Below are 23,190 nucleotides of genomic sequence, written 5' to 3' on the forward strand. Positions count from 1 at the left end.
CAGTGGAGGTGGATACTACTACTACTGTCACAACAAAAAGTATGTATGTAAGTACGCATAATGCACATTGTGTTAGTCAAATGGTTTTAATCAATTCGATTTGAATTCCAGGTTGTGACACTGCAAAATGTGGTCCAAGTGGTGTGAATACAAGGAACTGGGAACCATTGTTTTAGCCCTTAAATCAGGAATACTATATTAAACTTCGGCACAACATATGAGCTAACATTCACTGGAAAAACCTTTGGAGGAATGCCTGTTGCGACACTGTCTAAGGAACTACTCAACCCATCAAAAAGAACTGAATTAGTATTGATTTCAGGAAAGTGAAGCTTCATGTGCTGTTTCCAATTCATTTCAACACATCTACAAAGTAAAGTGAATTATTTCTAATCTAACAGGAGGTTCAGTCCATAACAGGTCTGTTACAGCAGCTCCTATATATCAGCAAATCCATGAAATAAACTCCAGAGTATGATGGAAGCTCACCTGATGAGGAGGTCTCGCAGGTAAGCAAACTCACAGTGTGCAATATTCTCCACTGCAAAGAGAGAAAAGAGGAAACATGAGCTGACAAAACATTATTTAGATAACACAAAAGTAATCCTGACTGTTAAGTTTTTATGCCGCAGTCTAATAAATTAGGACTTTAGACACGCAGGGAGACGTATGATCCCTAAAAACCCCTTCTCTTCCAGCTCACCTGTCATTTCTTAAAGCACCACAAAGGGGCAGTGTTGCTCACAAGTCAAGTGAAGGACACCCTCTAACATGGCATCTCCAGCAATTTTCTTAAGCCAAGATAACACACTCCTCCACTTTGGAGCAATTTAATACATCTCGGCTCTCGTCTATGTTGGAGAACTTTAAGTGAGACGTTTTAACAAACTCCCAGTGACAAGCTGCCGGTGCCTCCAGTAGGGCTAACACGTGTTTGAATTATAGATTATGTCAAGAATGTAAATGAAAAAAGGAGGGTGCTATTTATGTAAAGCTTTGAAATCCAGGGGCAGGAAATTAAATTCTCTTTGAAAGGAGGAGAGTGGAATAACTGCTGGGTCTGTGAGTGCTGATTAGTGGCGTCGAGGGAGCACTCTACTGACTTGTAACAAGCTGCACTGCTACTCATGGAGAAGTCCCTGTACACAGTACAATATATACATTTAAATGCATGCTTTCTCTACTTCCTCTTCTTCCTCTGTCTCTAATTGTCCCCTCAATCCCTGGAATTAAACAATTTCTTCTCCACTTGAGATATATGGAGATATGACTTCTGGCTTCTCCTCTGAGGCCTAAATTACGACGCCGGTGCCGACAAGTCCGGCAGCCCTGCGGCTTCCTCTCTCCTCCTCTTCCTTGTTCACTCTCTCCCACCGTTTAGCTTTACCAGAACGGACCGATTGTTCTTTCAGCCAGACAAGACGGCATTTGTCCCACAGTCCGTGTACTTCACCTCTCTCACCCTGCCGTTCTGTGGAGTTAACTTCATAACGCTTGCCGAGAGAGGAGCAGTCACCTTTAAATTCTTAACACTAAAAGGGCTCATGGAACCACCTGAGAAATGTCATCTTTTTAGGAGTACAACTGCCTCATTTTAGCTTTAACTAAATGTATTTCTGAAGTTGAAGTAGGACCAATGTAGTGGAAGTAAAATAATAAAAATCTTTAGTGTTTTATCCTCTAAATCTTGAATAGGTTGACATATCACAGTGCCTCCTACTCAGTTGCCCACAGGAGTCTTATGAGCCATTATGTTGTTTTAAGCAGTGGTGCAAGAATACTAATACAACAAGTTACAAATACTTGATTACAAGTAAAATTCAAACGTGAAGCTAAGTAAAAGCACATAAGTATTATGAACTAAAATATACTTTCGGTCCCAAGAAGACACTTTTGCATAAGAAAGGATCCTTGACAGTATCTTCAGCTAAAAGGTGGTCGAGCAAAGGAGCAGAAAACAGTATGGAGTGAATGTATTGAGTTACATTTCAACAATGTTTTTAAGAGCTGGACATGCCCTGAGCTACTCAGAGCCACACGGATAGACGTTAAATTGCACGTTTCTCAAGGTCACATTCCCGATGAACCGAGCACAATGGATCAGAGATGAAACAGACAAGCAGCTTTCTTAGATTCTGCAGTCTGAATAATTTACAAGATAGTAAAATTGTTTATTTTTATCAAGTGATTTATATTTTACAATGCATTTATAGCACAGCCGATAAACTAGAGCTCAGTGTGCACTGCAGAGGAGAGGGCTGAAGTGCATCCTGGGAGGAGACAGTGTTTTTGTGTGTTTAACAGTCCCTTGTCCAGGCCTCCTTCAGCTGCCTTACTGTCCTCCAATCAGACTTTCACTCTCTATCCAGACAGATGTCCGTCCGTCCTTCCTCTCTCTGTCCCTCTCTCTCCCTCTGACACACACACACACACACACACACACACACACACACACACACACATATGCACTCCCATAGGTGAGATGAGGACATTCACTTCAGAACCTCTTTGGCTGTCAGCATGCAGCACAGGCCAACAAACACAAACTGCATGAAAGTTACTGCGTCTAAGTGTGTGTGAGGCAATGTGTGTGTGTGTGTGTGTGTGTGTGTGTGTGTGTGTGTGTGTGTGTGTTTTATGTTACGGTCTGTTATCCCTGCAGATGCAGAAAGTCCTTGTAAATCTCCTCCTCCTGTCTCATACATCTCCCTAGTTACAGACTCAGAGAGGCGTATGTAAACAAATGCCTGGTCTCCAAGCAGACGGTTAAAGCAGCTGGCCGGATTTTAAAGGTGCACTTCCTAACTTTCCACATGTTGAAAACACACAAAAATGAGAATCTGTCTTCCTCTTTGTGAAGCTGTTTCACCTTGCTGTTCTTGGTACGTTGTGTGAATGTCATTGACGGACCAGACAGAGTGCATGTGATTATAAGTAACCAGCTGTGCCATTTGTATGTTTGTGGACTTGTGTTTTACCCTCTATGGTGCCCCATTTTGTTTTCCTTCCCAGAATCCTCTTGCCGTTCACCTGGTACTCTTGGTCACTGCCCACAACAGCAAAAGGGATCATCTCCTGTTGAGTGCACACATGCAAACACACGTATAAATGCACATTGAAGTCACTGACCTGTTAACTAGCGATTTGTTTTCAGGTCATGCTTTGGTTGTTTATCTTTGTTGGGACAAGATGCTGTAATTGACGATCATGGCTTGTAATATTTCCCAAAGGGACAAAAAGAAGAAATGGCATCGAACAAAGGCTTGAAATTTAAACCTGCAAAAAGCACATTTGTGATTGTTATGTCTAGTGCAGAAAACTGAACCCGGCACTGTGAGCTTACCCTGATTTTGTCATTGATCATCCTGTCCTCTGCATCCTCATCGAACTCTTTCTGAGGGTAAACATCGATTCCATTGGCTCGCAGCTCCTCCCTAATCTGCACAAAGCCGAGCACAATGACACACAATGACAATCAAAGACATTAAACAGGCCTAAGATATATGGTAACAGCACACAAAGTTATCTTATATAGTATACACTTTGTAATTGACCAACTTATTCAGTTCAGTAACGGATAATTGACCAATCTAAAGCAGTCTTTTAAGTCTTGGTAATCAAATTTCAGAGAGACTCGCTGAATAATAAACATCATTACACACGGCCAAAGGTTTCCGTAATGAGAGCTGAAACAGACAGTGAGGAAAAAGGGTCAGATTGGCAAACAAAAACAATTAATCAGGCCCAGACCTTTCATCCATCATCTCACCATCCTGGCCCTGAACCCGCAGCCAACATCCGAGTCAGTCAGCCACCATAACTCACAAACACATTTGATACTTGGCCTAAATCCTGCTTACATGTGGGTATTTAAGACTGGCCTGCAGACTTGAATAGAAGCTGCTCTGATCCATGAGAGGACTTAAATAAACGCTTGGTTACATTATACTGGCTGGTGTTGACACTAAATGGTTCCTAATATCCTCGACACGGAGGAGTTAACATGAAGGTTAACCGCTGTTAGGAAAAAAAAAACATCTAGACAGAGGTATGGCTTATAAAATGGCCACCCTCATTCCCTCATTCCCTGTGTCTTTATAACGACTGAAACTGAGGCACGCAGACGCAGAAAAACAGTCAGACAAGCTTCTGGGAGAAATGTCCTTTTAATGAGTGACTGTTCACTCCCACAATTACTACTCTGACAATTTCCACTTGGTCCTTGATCAAACATCTCATTGTTTATCCTTGGAAGCTTTCTCAGGCTCACATTATAGGATGCAAACTGAGTGAAATTCTACAAAAAGCCACATCAACTGTTGGTTAGAGTAATACGAACAGACACTCACAGCTGGACACACTGAAGCCGAACATTTAATAGAAAAACCCCTCTTATTCTGTTTGCGTGTCAAGTTGCTGCAGGGAAAATGGTGAAAAAAAAAAAAATTGGCACGAGAGGCTTTTAGTCAATAATCTTCAGGGTCATGCAGAGCATGTGCAGCCAACCAAAACAATCCAGCTACAAGCCCCGCAGCTTCCATTCTGTGCCAGGGCCTGGTCCAATCCCTGCTTTGTTCTTATTGGACGGTGTTACAGGCATCAGGGGGAAAACGGTAGCCAAGACACCCATCGTGCTTCTCTAAAACGAATAAAGCTGTTAGGGAAGTCTGCAGTCTTGGAAAAAGGATGGCGAGATAAAGGAAATGATGGAGGAAGGCAGGTGGTTGTCTGCCTCCTGCGGATTGAGAATTATCCAACGGAAACACACCGAGAACGGGCTGCATGGGACAACGTTTAAGACTCAAGTCAGGTGAAGCAAGAGTCTGGTGTAGCAGGGAAAGCCATGGTGAGGAGGTGATGGCTGTGATGTGAGCGTGGGCGACTGTCACCCGAGGGAGTCTCATTTTATGTTCATTAGCTAAGAATTAGACCAGTGGTTCCCAACCTTTTTTCCTTGAAGCCCACCTTGACTGTGTCCAAGACAAGCCAGGCCCCCCAACCCCAACTCCTACCCGCATACATGCACTAAAAGAACAAAGATTAATTACAAACTTTTATTTACAAAAATAAACAGCAGTTGTAGGTTTTTGTTCTTATCCAATTGGGTGTGTTATTGCAATTTTAGAAATTTAATGTGCACAAATATAATTTTGGTAACCTCACAAGCTCAGCACAGACAAAATTTCATCCCAAGAAAAAGCAAAATAACCCCCGAGGAACAACAACTGATGGTTTAGCCTAAAATCTGCCTTCTTTTTGAAAGCCTGCCTACCTCCTAATGTTTAGTGGGTATATGTTTACTGATCTTGGCCACGTAATTTTGCTTATTGTAGCAGATAAAATTGTATATTTGAAGACATGTTGAAACAAGTCCGAGAGTCAACAGCCATACTAGCAGCTCTGTGACGCATAAGCACTGCAGGGCTTTGAGCTAAAATGCTAATGTCAACATGCTAACAAGATTGCTGTGACAACATAAATAGTTAACAAATAAGCACGCAGTCCATGTTTACTGTGTTCACCATTTAGTTTGATATGTGTTAGCATCCTAGCATTGTTAATTGACACCAATAACACAATCCAGTGTGTAGGAATTCCTTATTTTTGCAGGTATTAAGTCATAAACTAAAGCATGGGACCAAAGATGAAAAGTCAGGCGATCATTAGGATTCATCTTCTAGGCATCATGAATATCTGCACCAAAGTTAGGGGCAATATGATTAACCGCTGTTGAGACATTTCACCAACAGTCAATAGGAAATATTGCCTGGGAACCACGAATGTCTATACAAATTTTGTGCTCATCAGTAGTTGTTGAGACGTTTCAGTCTTTAGTCTGGACATACGCGCTGGATCGACTGACTGCTAGCGTGGCTAAAAAACAAGCAGCGCTTTGGAGATGACCTGTCAAGTGAGCTTTAACTTTCACCAAAGTACCAAAAACAGGGAAATTATTTGCAGAAACTAGTGAATATTCATTGTTTACTAAGATTCTTCTTTCCAGCTGCTTTAATTCTGGTCATGTTTCAGAGTGTGCATGCACCACACCGTGGAGATCTCTCTGAAGTTGGCTGACTTGAGTGGTCACCCAGTAATTCATGGTAATGAAGGGCCTGCCTGCTCGGCTGGCAACTGGGCAGAGGTTCCCCATCCAAAAAAAGAGCCAGACTTAAGATTTGTGGAACGCCGCTCAGTAAATAAGTGCTTCAGATAAATAGTTTATAAATGTTTCCGTGTGGACTGAGCCTGACTTTCGAAGTGATATAGTTATAGAGATGATACAGTATTTCCATGGATGGGTAGGCTTCAACGTGGGTTTGCCCATATGGCTTTTGTTTGTGGTGTCTGGCAGCTCTTCATATGTTACCGACTTGTGGTTGTGAATATGCATACACGCATGTTTGTGGGAGGAATCTGCCGACTGCTTGACCTACTGATGCACTCATCCATTTATTTTAAGCTTCCTTTAAAGACTTGCTGCAGGTTTTTGCAGGTGTGATGGGAGGAAAATGTATACATATTAATGTCACAAGCGAGAAACAGCTCATGCACAAAATATATTTGTAAAAGCACCACTGCCATCTGAACAACCACGCACATCCACTAACGCACACTGACACACACTCCTCTCACCGTCTGTTTGAAGTAGTCCCTCTCCTCCAGGGTGAGTGTGTCGGCCTTGGCGATGACGGGGACGATGTTGACCACCTTACTGAGACGCCTCATGAACTCTACATCCAGGGGCCTCAGACTGGAAGAAGAAAGAGACGAGAACTTCAAGAAAATGTATGAATAGAACTATATGAGCCTGCTGTTTGGATGCACTCCAAATAAGTCTGCAGAGGGACCTGGCCAACATCAAAAAATGGAAAATATTCAACTCACTCATGCATCCTTGCTCACAAAAGCAGCAGGATGTAAACTTTATCCCATTTTATTTCTCAGTAGCAGAACTGTGAAATGCTAGAAGAAGTCCAGCTTGGGATTTTTCCTTTTTTTTTTTTTTTTTTCCCAACCATATGATCTTTTTGGCACAAAGCTCTTACCACAGAAAGCTAAAGCATGTGAATTCTTAGGATATTAATGTAATGAAATGGAGTAACCACTAGAGGGCATTCATGGTCTTTTCCATTACATTCAGTCTGGTTTCTCGTAGTGACGCCGCACACTGCGTTAACATGCTGCTGTTTCTTTCCTACAGTCACAGGAACCAGTCACTGTTACAGTCTCCTTGGTGTGATTTCAGTGAACTGCAGAAGAGAGTGTGCATCCATTGTGAGGGTTAATGTAATAACCAGTTGGTCTACTGAAGCTTTTTTTTGCTGTCTCCCATCTGGCCTTAATATTCTGCTTTCACTTAACTCAAAGTAAATCTGGACAACAGCGTATTCTCCACATTTTCTTGTTGTTATCAGTGTTTTTCAAAGCACTGATTAGCGCTGTCCTTAAATCACTGCAGTTCTGTTCCTGTATGTTTCCTTTTTCTCTCAGCTCTCCATGTTTTTGTTTTTTTTCTGTCTCGGTGATGCCTCCAGTTGCTCCTCCAGACAGACACCCCTCATGCTGTCTGCTCTGCCCTCCAATTAGTCACAACCAAGTCAGGCCAGCCTGGTTCAAAGACCCAGGGGCAGCTGGAGGAGAGGCCTGGCAGGTCCTCCACGCTGACTGACAAGCACATCACCATGAACATAGGATGAAACACAGGGGAGCATGTTACACAGAGCAAGAGAGAGGAAAGGAGAAACACAGCTGCACAAAGGTAAAGAGATGATACAGGAAGCGATGCGTTCAAACAGAGACAGAGAGCACTGCATTTCCATGCATTTTTCATAAAGAAGGGACAACTGGCATGAGACATATGCATGCAGAGTTGATGATCCGTCCATGTTAATATTGAATATAAATTATAACTGCAGACATACACTGTCTATGTACAGATGCAGGAACTTGCGCAAATTGGCATGTGAGCTGTGTCATATGCATGACTGAGCACACATGCACACATTCGTGTGTACACATGTATCTTTGCACATGAACATATGCTTTATGAATAGTAAAGTAAATATGTATGTATGCACGCATGCACATGTGTCCACTTAAACTGCTTGCATGCACAAATTCTCCTTTTTATATGGTTGGAGAAAAAAAAGCAGCCGTGCTTATATAAATGAGAGCAAGCTCTGTAGTCAAATGAGAAGTGTGAGAACACAGCCAACCACAGCGCAGATAGCGCTCTCTTCCTTCCTTCTTTTCTATAACAGATCAGACACCAGTTCGGAGGTGATGAAAGTCAAAGTGCAGCCTTCTTTTTGTCAGGAAGACATGTCAAATGAGGCAACAACACGAGTGCCCAGAGAGAAAGTAGTGTGACTGCCTCTGCCATTATCGGAAATGGCTGCTGATGCCAAGGCTGTGTTCTGCTTCGCTGAGTGCCCCTCATCTATCTGAAACCTCAGACGCAACTTAAAAGCAAATTGCTGATGTGCAAAGTACATTAGAGCTCAATAAATACAAACTGCTGGCTAAAACAGTTCAGACAAAAAGACATTTAAAAAAACAGCATATCTCCAACCATAGAGGCCTAAGAGAGCTACAAGGGAAGACTGGTCATCATTTTCCTGCCTGTCATTCTTGGACTGTGGTCACATGGCAGAGGCGTCCAGAGGCTTTTGGCACTGTGTCTGTGTAATTGGTAACAGGCCCTAATTTAAAACTTCAACTGCTGTTTCTGTGTGAAGTGAAACAGGGAAAATACGCAAAAAGACAATAATGGAGTACGATTTTAGATTTTTTCCATGAACCAGGCTAAAATCTGTGGGAGGACAACAAAACTTGTCCAGTGCAAATTGAAGTGTCGTTTATTTAATGTTGAAACTGGATTAAAAATAAATACTGTGTGCTTTCTCCATATCTAAACACATGCACACACACATACGTGAAAATGTGTCTTTTAACATACACCATCCGTATGCCAAGTCACAACAGTTGCCCCAACAGATGCACCCTTTGTTCTTCTGCCTACAACTCCCTTGTTGGCTCAAAGGAAGACACCACTTCCTGCCAGATGTTTGCCTCTTTGCTTTCAAAATGAGTGTGTAATTTCATTTTTTCATGCACTGATGTAAGTGTCTCTCTGTGTGTGTATGGGTAAGGACTCTTTGAAAATAGCCTGATTAGAGACAATGTTTGAGGATACAGGAGCTGAGAGATGGAAGCAACACAGATTCACAAAGAGAGGGTTTGGGTGTTGTTGATCGGGCTGAACTGAGCAGCTGTCAGCAAGATGATACACAAACACGGTCAGAGCATCCACATAAGTGCTGTTATACAAGTGTTAGCATGCCCGCTGCCCACTTGAGTCCGGTGCCCGCACTGCTTTACGTGAACAGGGATACACACAAACACACACATTCTCTGAAGGAGCAGCTGTGGCGACAAGAGCAGATGATGAGGGGGTCTGTCGAACAGCGGGACACGCAGACACACACATGTCATCCCCTCAGTCATAGAGAGAGTGTGTAAGTGGACAACTGTTGAGTTAGTGGTGCACAGAAACATGAAGCGGCAGTGAATGGAGCTGTCACAGAGATACGCGGTCAGATGGTTAGAGGACGAGTGTGTGTGTACAGTTGGTGTGTGTGGCTGTTTTCTGTGCATTTATCTGCATGTTTGCAATACTCTTGTGAAGATTCCTGTGTGCGCACTGAGCCTTGAGTTGTGCATCTGTGGCTGTGCAATGCTCAACCCCTCAGTGCACATGAGGACACACCAGTCATCACTGTTAAATTGAAGCAAATTATGACCTGGAGAAAAAGACCCCTTTCACTGGCCAAACGGCAGGAGAAGTGAGGTTTGTGTTGGTCCATTTAAGTGCAGCAAACAACCCCCACCTGGTTGTTTAAAAGGAGACTGGTAATAACTGGTTTTCTTTCTCTAAGGCCTTTCTTGGATTAAGTTAATCGGACAAATTTTGTGCCAAATTACAGCCACAGGACAATCTTTTTCTGCTCTGGCGCCAAACGTATGTCTTTTGCTGGCACACAGGCTCATCAAAACAACTTCGTCTCTGACCACTGACATGCAGCAGAAATGTAAAATCTGTGAACCACTCGAATCCAGATTAATAGGGAAGGCATTCAATAAACAATCAAATCCAGCCCTCTGATGCAGCACTTTTACCAGAGCAAATTCAGCAGAAAAACACTTTTCGGGCCCAGTGATTAATCCGTATGTTCAGGTAAAAGGTTAGCATATTTAACATAGATAACTCACTCCTCCTGACAATTGTTTCCCTGTCTCTCAACTTCCCTCAGCTATGAGAACTGTAGAGTCCAATTTCTTTGTGAAATCTGACTCCTCAAGTGATACTTCGGTGTGTCTCTGAGGACAGAATGAGTTCCACATGTGGGGAGATGAAAAAGAAAAGTTGGAGAAGGACGTGGTTAAAGAGCCGTGGACAGACAATGGGTCAGGGGAGATTCCCACAAGGCTTGATTCATCTCTGCAGCTGTGAGAGAAACTGGTGGAATAAAGAACAAAAAGTGGGGCACTTAGTCACAAGAGTGTGCGTATAATACTGTATGTGTTCTTACCAGTGGCCTGTGGGAGGTATGAAGTATATGCAGCAGTGCACCCTCGAGTCTGGGATCCTCTTCTTCCTGTTGATGTTAATTTCCTCCTGCAGGTAGGCTTCATACTGGTCATTGATGAACTTCATAATGGGCTGCCAGCTGACAAAGGAAACAGTGCTCAGGAAGGAGAAGCTGACTTCGTATTAGCCTGCAGCCCAAAGCTCGCGCTCACAGTTAATCCAAACTATGGCAGCAACGGAAGAATTATGGTGATGGATAATGTGGTACTGTGGTTTCATGCAGAGTTGTGTTCTGCAATTTTCTACTGTGCATTCTCAAAGAATGTGAGTTGCCAAGTCATGTTCTACAAAATGAGCATTTGGTCCTTTTGCCCTGATAATAGTTATAACTTATCAGTCATATTGTCAGATGCACCTTCCCTCTCATACATAAGACATGTTTTTAAAGCCAAAAAAAAAAAATCTTAATATGAAATTCAGTAGCAAAAGCGTTTTTTTAAAAATGAAATGCTCACAGATGCACATACAGCCCATTCATGAAAACATATCTACTGAGGCCTTCGGACAAAGTAACCTCAACTCACCAGTTTTCATTGTTGATCTGATCCCCAAAGCCCGGAGTGTCAATTACTGTCAGCTTCATTCTCACACCTTTCTCCTCAACATCTAGACAAATAAAAGCCGTTCAGTTAGTATTTCTCAGTAGTATGACAGAGCAGCAGGAAACACATGTCAAAAATTATAGTATAAATATTTCTGCTGCAGGCTACCAAACATGAACACTGGCCCACCGTGACTGATGGACTTGATCTCGATGGTCTTGGGGATCCTCTCCTCTGGGTTGGGCTGCACTGACTTACGGCTCACCTTGGATTTGAACAAGGTGTTCATGAGAGTAGACTTCCCCAGGCCACTTTGCCCTGAACCGAAACACACACACACGCACACACAGTTAGAGAAACTAAGAACACCCGTCACTTATAGTTTTAGCCCTAAACAGTCACAAGAGCAAACGTCATTAAAGACAAGAGCCTCATTCAACTAAAATCAAAGAAGTTACTTTTAGGCTGAATTTTCCAAGGACATCAGGGCTAATGTATGGGTTGCATGGCGAGTGTGTGTGTATGCGCATGTGTGTGCGTGTGTGTTAATAGAGCATGACAATAGCAGGACAGCTGCAGGGTCAGACAGGCAGTCTGTGGAGGCCAAGAGGACAGATGTATAGACCACACACACAGAAACGTCTACTATCGTGAACAAACATCCAGAAGCCATTTTTAACTATTCTGAGATTCCTCACTACATTCAAACCACCAGGGGATGGAGTCCCTCGACTCGTGTCTGCAGTATATTTCTACTGCCTTTTTGATGAACTGTAAAACAAATATGAAGTCAGCGTGGTGGTGAGGTACCTCAGGGCGATCTGTTTAATCCTAGTAAAGAATATATTCTTGTAATATAATTAATATCTTTGCATTTTTTTTCCCTTTATTGAAAATACATGTAATAATTCTCCACTGCAGTGGACATCATGTATCAAGTGTATATTATGGTAATTGCACCCCTGTTTTCATTTAGCCTTAACTGTATTTTAAAATATAATAATAACAGTGTAATTTTCCCTTGCATAATACATAATAACCATAATGGAGGCTACATTGTATTTGGTATTTAGTAGAGGATAGAAGGGCCACACGTGGTATATCTATTCCACGTTTACCTACAGTTTAACCTCAAGAGGAAACTGTGCATTCAAAATACTTTCCACTCTTGGGAAGAGTCTACAAAGTCTACAGGCTTACAGAGAAAATGCCAGAAAAAGGTGACCTTATACATTCATGACATTTCTTGTTTGTTTAGTCTTTGGCAACATGTATGTTTTGCTTATATGTGCTTACAACAAACGGATAGGGTCCCACAAAGTGCACAAAAAGCTGTGATTCTTTGTGACTGAATAATTCTTGCGTAAAAGGCATACACACACACACATACATACATAAGCGCACACACACCAACTCCTGAGCGTGTTTAATTCCCTCCATATTTCTCTCCGTCTGTCTGTTCACAGCCCCTATGGGCACCCACTGTGACGTGTGGAGTGTTGCCAAGCTGCCGGCCCTCTGTGACACCCAGGGCGGCCTTTTCCACCGCTCGCTCCGTCTCTGTCACACACAGTCTACATTCAGTCTCTGCAGTCGTATGCATTCACCCCCACACACTGAGACACCCTTGCTGCTCTCTCTGCATGGTGGTGGAAATCAAAAGGTCAGCTGGCTGAGGGCAGGGATTAGGCAAATACATCTCAGAGGAGACCACAATGGACAGGGCCAAGACCACAGCTACTCTAACCTTTCACGTCCTTATTCGCCATCCAAGTGACAACTCTGCACGCCAACGAAAACTTTATAAGCATCACAAAAGATGCTATACTATCCTCTATCATCCTGGCATTCTTCTTCTGGCTCATTTACATAAGCAGCCAGGAAGCGGCACAAAGTTCAGGCGAAGAAAGCTCTGCAAACCCACGGCAGAGAACAGTGACTGCATACTGTAGCAGTGTGCAAGAATTTAATATCACAAACATCTCTGCAATCTCATGGAGCCTCCATCTTATGGAGCAAGCACAAAAGGCAGGTCAATGCTGGCCTTACAGCGAGAAACAGGAGTCCAGTGAGGTGTTAGGCAACTATGTGCCAACACATTACCCAGAAGAACTCGATATGTGCAGCTTTATATCAACGCTCCCTCCAGCAATCAAAAATCACTTCATGCCGGTTTAAACTCATCTTTTTTTTTCATCATCTTTTATGTTCTAAGCTTTTATTGTATTCTACTGCAGTGTGCCCTGCGCGAGAGTATTGTTACACAGAACAGCATTATACCAACATGACAAGTTTTATTATCCACGAGGTGTCGGGTTACGACGAGTGGATGCATGTCAGCGTTATGTAGAAATGTGCAGTTAAGACAGTGTTGTTTTAAATCGAGGTACTTTGTTTATTCCCACAAAAAAACATTCACTGAGTCATAATGCCACGTTCTGACTGAAACCCAGTCTTACGCTTGTCAACATCGATAAATCAACATGCCTCTTGTGATGAACGGTTTCAGTGCATATGCGACAAATCCATCGTTGTTGTGCCACAGAGTTGTGCTGACAGGCCATCTAGCTGTGCGCACAAAACACGGCCCTGCGGGGCCGGAGGTCAGACTGACTGCACTCTACAGATGCCACTGTGCCAACATGAACAAAACACAAAGAGCACGACAGGGAAGTAGCTGAGGCATTTCGACGTATTCTTCTTAACTAAACTGTGTTTCAGCGTGTGATAAAACACACGTCGACAGCCCTTTTTCTGTTTTACATGACCGGTATGCATGCCTGTACACAGGTGCATTCATGGATAATTGAGTATGCGCATGTAATTGTACACAGACTTGATGGTGGGACCAAACTGGCGGTGTGTAACTGCTCTCTAGAGTGAGCTTCAGCTTGTCAGAGTAATTGCCATCATTATGCCACTTTCCCAGCCTGACAGCCTCCTTTTATCCACTCAAGCGTGTGTGCGTGTGTGTGTGTGTTTGTTTGTTACATACACCTCAAATACAAACCTATAAAGCAGAAATGTAGGAAATAAAAAGAAAACCTGTAACACAAGAGACACTCAGCATTCTGTTTTAGCTCAGATTTAAGCCGGCAGCTTCTGTAGGAGCAAACATTCAAAACTAAAAGAGTAAAAAGACTCAAATGTGGGTAATGTGTCCTCAATCCTGCCACTCGTGCTGGAAAGTCCAGTCAACTACCTGCGTCATGTCTAAAATGGATCAAAGATGTGTCGTGCAGTAGTGACACATACAGCTTTTATTTCTTTGCATTTTATAACGGGGCATCAAAGGTCGACGGAGGAGAAGTTTCATGATAAAGAGAGAATTTACACGAAAAACACTGTTTTCGGTTTTCTATCCTGTTTTCTGTGACAATGACAAGTTTGGACTGTACGCTATTTATTCTAGCTGGAGACCTACTGTAGCAGCAAATGCTTTGCTGCATTTGTGTTGTTGCTGCCTAAATTGAAAATGTTTTAAGCATCTGGTCTTTTGTCTTTTTCTTTTCTTTTTCTTTTCTTTTTTTTTTTTTGCTGAATTCAGTACTGAGTCAATAACTGTTGACATTTGGCAACAATTGCAGCCTGGAGTCCTCTTGGATACATCTGTGTCAGTTTAGATTTCAGGAGTTTTATCCAAATCTAACATGAAGGCATAATCAAGATCAATGTCATACTCAAGGTCAGACTGGATGGGAATAGCTGAGCTAATCTTTACATCATACCAACCTTTTCTCATAAAAAAGAAGATGTATTTACATGCAGTCATTTAGCATTAGCAAGAAAAGGTTTTCAGCTTCTTACAGTTTAATTTGCCCTCACAATATCTACTCGTGGCAGCTAAAGCATAATTAAGTCTTGGTAAAGTTCAGGCATGTAAAACCACTTGGTTAAGGTAAGGGGAAATGGTTGTCATGGCTAAGTTTGTGCCTCATCCACTTTGACGTCCCGCTAGTTCTCACTGTGCTATCGTGATGCTGCTTCTGGCAATGGCACCAAATGTTGCCAGTAAATTGTTATTGCAAATTAGCAGCATATGAATGTAATTTGTGGGAGACGAGGTTAACGACACAAAACAACACTGCAAATGGTCTCAATATTTCCAACTTGGAGACCATGAGAGCAGAAATTCTTCTGTTTTTTCTTATTAGTTGCAGGTGAACAGTGACACCTTTGGGCTGTTTCTATTAAATGCTGAATTTAAAATGTGCGACGCCTATGTCAGACTCACCAACAACCATGATGTTGAGCTCGAAGCCCTGCTTCATGGCCTTCCTCCTCATCTGCTCCAGGATGGCATCGATGCCCACATAGCTGAAGTCGCTGCCATGCGGCTTCTCCCCCTTACCTTGTGGGGTGGGGTGGTGGGGCTTGGCAGACTCAGACATGTTGCTGTGGCTCAGATTGACCTCTGACCCTGAGAGATGCAGATGAGATAGAAAGAGATGTTAATTTATGTCTTAGATCCCTTCGGTTCGGGTGAGCACGCATGACTCTGGTGCCAATGCAAGTGAAGTCATATTAACTGCAGAAGTTCATTGTCAAGACCATAGAAGATACTAATCTGAGCAGTTCATTTCCTGTGTGAAACAGGATACACCCGACTCAAAATTTATGAGCACCCGCCTTTATACAAGACAACACTGAAAGGTGATAATCTGTCATTTACACTATCTGCCAAAAACCCCAGCAGGGACACACATGTGCACACATGTGGCAGGTGTGCATGCACTCATAAAATAACAAGATAAACTTTCCCCGAGCGGTCTGATAAAGAATTCTTGTTTTTCCCAGTGGTCCTCACTCCAGCGCATACTCTCAACTGTAAAACTAACCAATGAATCATTGCGAGCAGGCACACATCTGCTCCTTAATGTTGCATAAATTTCAACTAGCAACAGCCTCGTGTTAGCAGCACAGCCCACAAGAGAAACTCTGACTTTTCGGAAATAAGTGATGTGGAAGTTGTAACTGAAGTGAAGCAGCACAGCTGTAGAATGGGGGTGTATTTCATAATCATAAAAGAATGAGGAAGAGAAAATGGACAGACATAGTTGAGAGGAAGAACTGCCAGATACAAATCACGGCTTACCTCACTTTACGGAGGATCAGTTGCGAGAAGATGAAGGCTGTGCCGAAGCACCGCTGCAACGAGCAAACTACAACACAGATCTACTCTGCCAAGTGTGCTAGTATGTGCTTGCAGCAGCAGGAACTCACACTCTTCTTCATGTAGGAGGAGACAACATTTCCTGTGCGATGCCAGAGACTTGTGGTGTTGCCTGTGTGAGGTTTGCAGTCTCAGACACTACAAACCACAGACACATATACCTGAAGCTTAATGCAGACAGCCAGCCTGACGATCCGGCCAGGTATAGAATAGCTTTAATGTTTTGGTCCAGAACATACAAGGCTAGAACATAGAACGTAGCAGAACATAGAGGCTTCTGTGCTTGTCTGACATGACACGGTGTCAGCCTGCCTCTAACACATGTTCACAACTCTGTGCCTGCTGGCCATGAAGCACAACCAACAGTGGAACATTTTCTGGTATCTACGTTTCCTCCTCTGAGTTTCGCCTTCCTGTGCCCTCACAGGAGACAGAAACAGTCAGATGGAGACACAGGTGACAGTGGAGGAGGTTGGTAAAGACATGAGAGCTCACTACAAGTATGAAGTACAGACTTTCCACAAGAAGAAAAAGCCCTTCCTTTGCTCTCTGCGACTTCGTCCTGGGAAAAGTGCTGCTAATAACCACTTTGTGCAGCACTTGTAACGTGGGTGCTTTTAATTTAAGGGCTCAACTGGGACCCGTCTCACAGAGAGCACAAACACACATTTACACACTGAGGGAGGCTGAAAGTTGATGGTGCGGCTCAAACGACTCAATGTAGCCACCTTAATTAAACCATGTGAAAGAGTCAGCATGTACACTATGATCACAGCCTTTACTGCATCACACATGCGCACTTTACATCACACTTTCACCCTTCTGCACACCTTGAAAGTCCAAAGTCACAGGGGTTTTGATGAGTCTGGACCATGGGAAACGGTACCACACCTCCAGCAGTCTCCAAAGTATCCGACAGCCTGTCCAACTATCAATTGTCAGGCAGTCTAATGGTTAACTGATTAAGTGTGCTGTGATACCACATGCGGTTTGGCTAAAACTCAGGAAATCCACTGTGAAAATTTTGGGAAAATAAGAAAAATCCACTCCCCTGGGCCCACTATCAGTCAGTATATGATACCAGGTTTTATTTTCGCACAATGATTTGTACAACCAGAGAGGCAATTTCCCCTTTATGCCAGGGCATTCATTTTATCAGTAAAAAAGAGGTACAGTTCAATCCAAGCTGTAATGTGAGCCTCCTGTTAATACCCCATCACAGTGGACTGGAGATGATTTAGTGCTGCATCGTTGGCCGCAAGAAACCAAACACAGAAACGCAACGTCTTGCAAGGGATACGATAATCCTGAGGCATTTGGATCGATTTATCTTTAGTCTGTGAGACGTATTTGCAAATGTTTGCATAGTGTCACAGAGCGTCATTTGGCTAAACCTGCCCTGAACTCTGCTGCACTGAAGCCGATTGCATCAGTGGCCTTTTGAGTGACAGAATGCAGATTAGCTCTAATGACATGCTCCAGGTCTGCAGCCAAACTGCCTCCTGGGCACCGTGACCATGCCAGCTCTGGGCCATGTGCTGGCTTACATGGCTGCTCTCTAAGAATAGGCAAACAGTGACACTTGCAGAGGCAAGCACACAGGCGTGGTAACAAGAACTGGCAAATGCGGCAAACACGTGAACACAAACAAGTGGAAGACGAAGAACAAAACGATGTGCGATGATTGACAGCTCCGTCATTTGCATCGACATCAGCCTCTAAAGGGTCTCTTCATGAGTCAGATCTGCGTTCGATGTTCCACAAAGAAAGCGTTGATAACCTTTTCTGGATGAGTAAACTCATTACAAATGAGAAGCCACATACAGTATGACTCAGATCAGGACGCAGTGGCTCAGCCATTGAATGCAAACTGTTCTCAAGCGAGACGGATCCAGCGGATGCATCAAAATAGAACAATGTGTCAGATCTCACTGGAACAGAATTCCTTCAAAGAGCTTTGTTTTATCTAACTGAAGCCAAAATAAGCCACAGCGAGCCAGTGGGGTGCACAGTTCATTCAAATGAAAAATATGGGAATCAGACCTGTGCAGAGGGCCAAACAGGTGCATCAGTGATCCTCAACTGACCCCTCAGTGAGAAAACACATATTTGGCCCAATCTAATCTCGCTTCATCGATACAAAGTCTCCAAATGATAACGGATTTATTTAAGTGCAAACAGATGTTATGTGAGAAGATCGTTTCCAATAAATACACCCGGCAGAGGATTTTTTTTTTTTTTTCTTTTTCTTTTTTTTTTTTTTTTTTGGCCTCATGACGAGCAAAAGCAGCACTTTAGGATTAGCTGATCCGAGAGCTTTGCTCAACGAATGGAGATGAGTTCAGGTTTTTTCTCTGCATGACTGGATAGATCCCATCAAAGAGATGACTGCAGTGCTTTATCTTCAAATGAAGGCACTTAGAGCTGAATTTCAGGTTTCATCAGTGGCTATTAAATATGCATCACGTTGTTTGCTCATGATCTGCAGTGTGTTGTCTTATTGGTGAGAACTTCCTGTATTTCAAAGTGCTGTATTTCACTCATATATCACTCAATGAAAAATAAGCTTCTGTCGCAGGTTTTATCTACACTGTGGCAGTTGTTTGGTTTCCTGTTTGTCATTTAGGGCCTCACAGCAGAAAAAACCACAGCATTTACATCCGCACCAGAAAACTTCAAAGCCACAGGGTTACTTCACCATTTTTACACATGAATGTCAGCTAACTCGTCACGAGGAGCACGACTCAGCTTGACCAAACAGTTGTATGATGTATTCTGTGGCTCTGGAGGGAGCTTTGTCAAATCAGGGTTAATTCAGTCTATGGAGTTTGAAAGATGTGGACATTTTACCAGGGAGGGAGGATAAAATGAAAAATGCTATCACCATTATGGGATTTGTAGGATCCAGTGTTTTTGAATCATGAAGCACTAAAAGTTGGGATATGTCAGCTGCTTCTGCTTCAATTTCTGCCCAACTTTTTCAAAAACTCTCTCATAAGCCCTCAAACATTATGGGGGTGCAATACTAAAGTCACCTGAGCCCTCCTTTAATGAATTACTAGTCTTTATGTAGTTTCCAAGGGGATATGTTTCTTGCTTATCGCTTATGATGCCCTATGTATTGTACAGTACCAGTGCATAGCGAGGTAAAATAAGTTATTACTGTGCATCAGTGCCATTATTGTGTGTGGATAAGGTAAAAAACTGCAGAAATCTTATGACATTAAACCTCTCAGTTGTCACCATTACATTATTTCTGGCTGGACAAAACTGATAAATTGCACAGTCCTGAAGTGAGACAGTGCTCAACAGATTTCCTGGAATTTTTTTATTATTTATTTATTTTTATTTTTTTTTTCCATTTTTCTTAAACCTGAATGCCAGCATAGATCAGCAGAGACCAGAAAACACAAAACGTCTCTCTGGGAGCATTCTTGTCTAGCCTCAACCTTTACAGAAAAGAAATACATCATGTTAATTTTCCAAAAAGTATGTAACATGTAAACACTTAGCTGACAGATTTCAGTAACCACCATCCTGAAGCATCAAACCCACTTTGTTCCTCCTTTAATCTGACCTGTAATCTAACCCTCCTGGAAAACTAACACAGACTGTTCCCCTTCCAGCAGATACAAGTTTCTGTGTAGCTGCAACAGAGAATCTCCTTCCCACTCAAGGCTCACACATAACTCAACACTCCCCTCTCAAGCCCTTCATTAAAATCCCATCAGGCACATCACATCCAACCCTACATTTAATATTCACTGAGTGAAACTTGAACGTGCCAATACCAGAAACAAAGCCTCCATTGTCTTCTTGAGAAGACTCCTAAAAACCAAGGCAATTCAGTTTCTTTCGATCCACAAGAGCCACTTTTCAGTACTGCTTCAAATTGTATGAGAAAGTAGGTATGTTACTGTTTTAACTGTAGCCCTGACAGTATTGGTATTGTAAATATCCTGCAGAAAGCGAAAGAAGACAGGGGGTGAAGGAGGCTAACAGAAATCAGTAAAATGATTCATAGCGTGCACAACATGTAATTAGTGCAGATGAGCCAAACTGTTTAAATGCTGTGGTTGATGACTGACGCTCTGCATAAAGAGCTGGTCTGTGTGGGAGGATTTTATAGCTGGCCATCGTTTCTTTAATTCTGGATGCAAACAATTCAACAACGTTTTATTGCGCATAATATAGGCAGGCTGCAGATGCTATGAAACTTCAACAATAATTAACTGATCCTCTTCTCTGCAGCGGGTACGTGGGATTGAACTTTGATGCAGTGAGACACATCAGAAGGCTAAATCAGTAATCGAATGGAGATTCAGTCTTTTAACTTTGACAAAGTAGATTATTTTTTTCACTTAATTTTTGAGGAAATCTATCAAACTTCACACTATGGCCGAGCCTCAATCACAAACAAGGCTCGCCTCAATGTTATTTTCAGTCGAGTGGACCATGAGTGACGTTGTTAACCAGAAATTAAACCTTGTGACCTCTAGCCAACAACACCACCTTTTGAAGAATCCTTGTGTGGGACACCCAAATTTTGATTGTTATTATTTAAAGGAAACATACAGTTGGCTTGTGTCTTATACAGATGCTTGCAGGTGAGCAGGTTTTTCCCCTCCCTGCCTTCAGTCTGTGTATGCTCACTAGCTGTCCAGTCGCTGCAGTGGGAAAAGAAGGTATCATGTCTGTTCTTGCACTCGCACACTGTTACTGACGGCTCTTAAACAGTGTCTCTATCTGAAAGCTGTGGTTCCCATGAGGCGAATCCCCTGAATCTCAGCCCTGATGCATGTCAGCTGCACATTTCCCCTTCCTGAGTGTGTCTATGTAAGTGTGTTTCTCTGTCACTATTTTTCCTCCTATTTTTCTCTCTCTTTTTTAAACCGGAGATGACATTTCCACTGGCCCTTTGGTGGCTCCCCCTAAAGAGGAAGAGATCATGAAGTTTTATGCCTGCTGCCATCTGGATGAGATGGATGGAGGGTCCAGGAAGAAGAAGGCAGCACAAGAGCTAACTGACAGTCATAAATGTGTCACATGAATACAGGATTAACATATGCACAATTTAATGTCATCTAAAAAATTTTATGGAGTAGTTTTATGGGTACGGACAGGTAAAGGCTGCGAGTCTCAAATGAGAAATATACCGTCTCACCGACTAAAGCACATTAACACACGTCACAACTCATTTCAGTTTCAATTTAAACACATCACTCCCATTTTCAGTGCTATTCTAATGACTTATTTTCCTTATAGTGAGCAATGGCACTAATACAGACAGGCACAGTGTGAGACAATTGTGGCTTACCCCCAGCTGTGACACAATCTGTTATGCAGAGCATATAGATGGCTTAAACCCACAGTTCATTTGTCAGAGATGAAGCTCACATGGTAAAAGCTAGAGTATGTTTTACAGGAAGAGCTCCATTCAAGAATAAGACATCAGCCAAAAGCAGAGCTGCTTGGAAAATAAACTCCTCCATGACATGTCAGTAAGGCATTTGATTTGTTCTTTTTACGTTAACATTTTGGTAGAAAGGCTTCTAGACTCGAGTGGCATTTGCAAAAAAGCCCCATAAACTTGGACGTCAATTAGCATTTGAGACCTGGAAATCACTTTTTGGTGTGCATGCAAGACTTTGAAACTGTGTCAATCAGAGGCGCACCGGTCCAAGAAGTGTGAAAGTATTCATGTCGGGGTCAACAGTGAAAATAATGACCATGCATGCCAGACAGAGGAACAGCAGTCAGAGTTGAAACTGACAAGAGGGATGTGATACACAATTTCATTTTCCCTTCAAAGTCCATTTCCAAGAAGTGTTAATATTATTGTCTGCACCCTGTAATGGTATGATATTGGGCCAACCACAACTCCAAAGTGTGTTCCAGAAAGTCTTTCTTAAATCTCTCTGAAAGCATTTGCTAGCTCTTGCCTGATGTGGCATGATGCTTTTAAAGGAGCACAGGCCACTAGGCAGACTCGACAGAAGGGAGCGGGGAGGATAGAGGAGGATCATCCACATCCAAGAGGAAATCCCTCTCACTCGATCCCTCATCCGTACGTCGACACCAAAGGAACGTGGCGCTTCAAAATCCTGACGTGTTTCTTCACCAAAACAACTCTCTGCCATGTAAGACGATGAGGTTCGGTGAGGTCGATGACGGCTACAGCTGACACAAACACACATCGGCACTTCAGAAAAGGTCTGAGGAATGTCACTGGCCCACTTCATCTCTCCGCCTTTTCACTTGTGTCGGCCCACTGAGAACGCGACCCCTGGCCTAATGTGGAGCCAAGCAGATGGTGCTGAAATACAGCTCTGTGCACGGAAACTTCTGGTAGTGCAGATAACGAGCTGTCCCTAAACACCTCAAAAAGACTGAAAGAGTGAGAGGAGGTGGAGAGAAAGAGTGTAAATGGAGGGTCATTGAGGTAAAGGGCATGACCAGGGAGAGATGAGACGTCAGATGAATGCTGCAAAAACAGTGACGGGCAAGAAAACACTACATGAGTGAGCATGGTTTGGATCGATAGCTGTAAGCAGAGACTGAGAAAATGAGGAAGCTAAGCCCAGCACAGCAGGGCAGTCATTGTGATGCTTACAATAGTAAGAGCCCGCTGCTCTGGGCAGCCCTCAGTGTACTGTAGGCTACCTGACCGCAACCCAAACATTTCTGAGAAACAGAGAAGGGGAACAAGGAAGGTCCGGCCGCAGACCCATCCACAGCTGCAGGAGGGGAACTGGTAGAGGGTAAAGGACAAACAGAGCCAATGCAGCAATAAATCACAACCACCAAGTATGAAGTGGGAAAGT

The 23,190-nt window shown here is 43.0% G+C and overlaps 1 protein-coding gene across 5 annotated transcripts in view; it reads right to left on the reverse strand.

Annotated features, from left to right (window-relative positions):
- septin9b (septin 9b) overlaps positions 1-23,190 on the reverse strand; it is a 74,250-nt gene that overhangs the window by 2,562 nt on the left and 48,498 nt on the right. For 4 of the 5 annotated variants that reach the window (XM_076728158.1, XM_076728157.1, XM_076728156.1 and 1 more), the window contains 8 exons: positions 15,428-15,613; positions 11,383-11,511; positions 11,176-11,257; positions 10,593-10,730; positions 6,634-6,751; positions 3,344-3,439; positions 2,979-3,075; positions 490-541 (listed from right to left, as the gene is read on the reverse strand). In XM_076728158.1, coding sequence (XP_076584273.1) covers positions 490-541; positions 2,979-3,075; positions 3,344-3,439; positions 6,634-6,751; positions 10,593-10,730; positions 11,176-11,257; positions 11,383-11,511; positions 15,428-15,613 — 898 coding nt within the window. Of the gene's footprint in view, positions 1-489; positions 542-2,978; positions 3,076-3,343; positions 3,440-6,633; positions 6,752-10,592; positions 10,731-11,175; positions 11,258-11,382; positions 11,512-15,427; positions 15,614-16,288; positions 16,383-23,190 lie in introns of those variants that run through there. The other variant, XM_076728160.1, reaches the window with a different exon arrangement.

This window comes from Chaetodon auriga, chromosome 4, assembly GCF_051107435.1.
Source record: "Chaetodon auriga isolate fChaAug3 chromosome 4, fChaAug3.hap1, whole genome shotgun sequence".
Lineage (NCBI taxonomy): Eukaryota > Metazoa > Chordata > Actinopteri > Chaetodontiformes > Chaetodontidae > Chaetodon > Chaetodon auriga.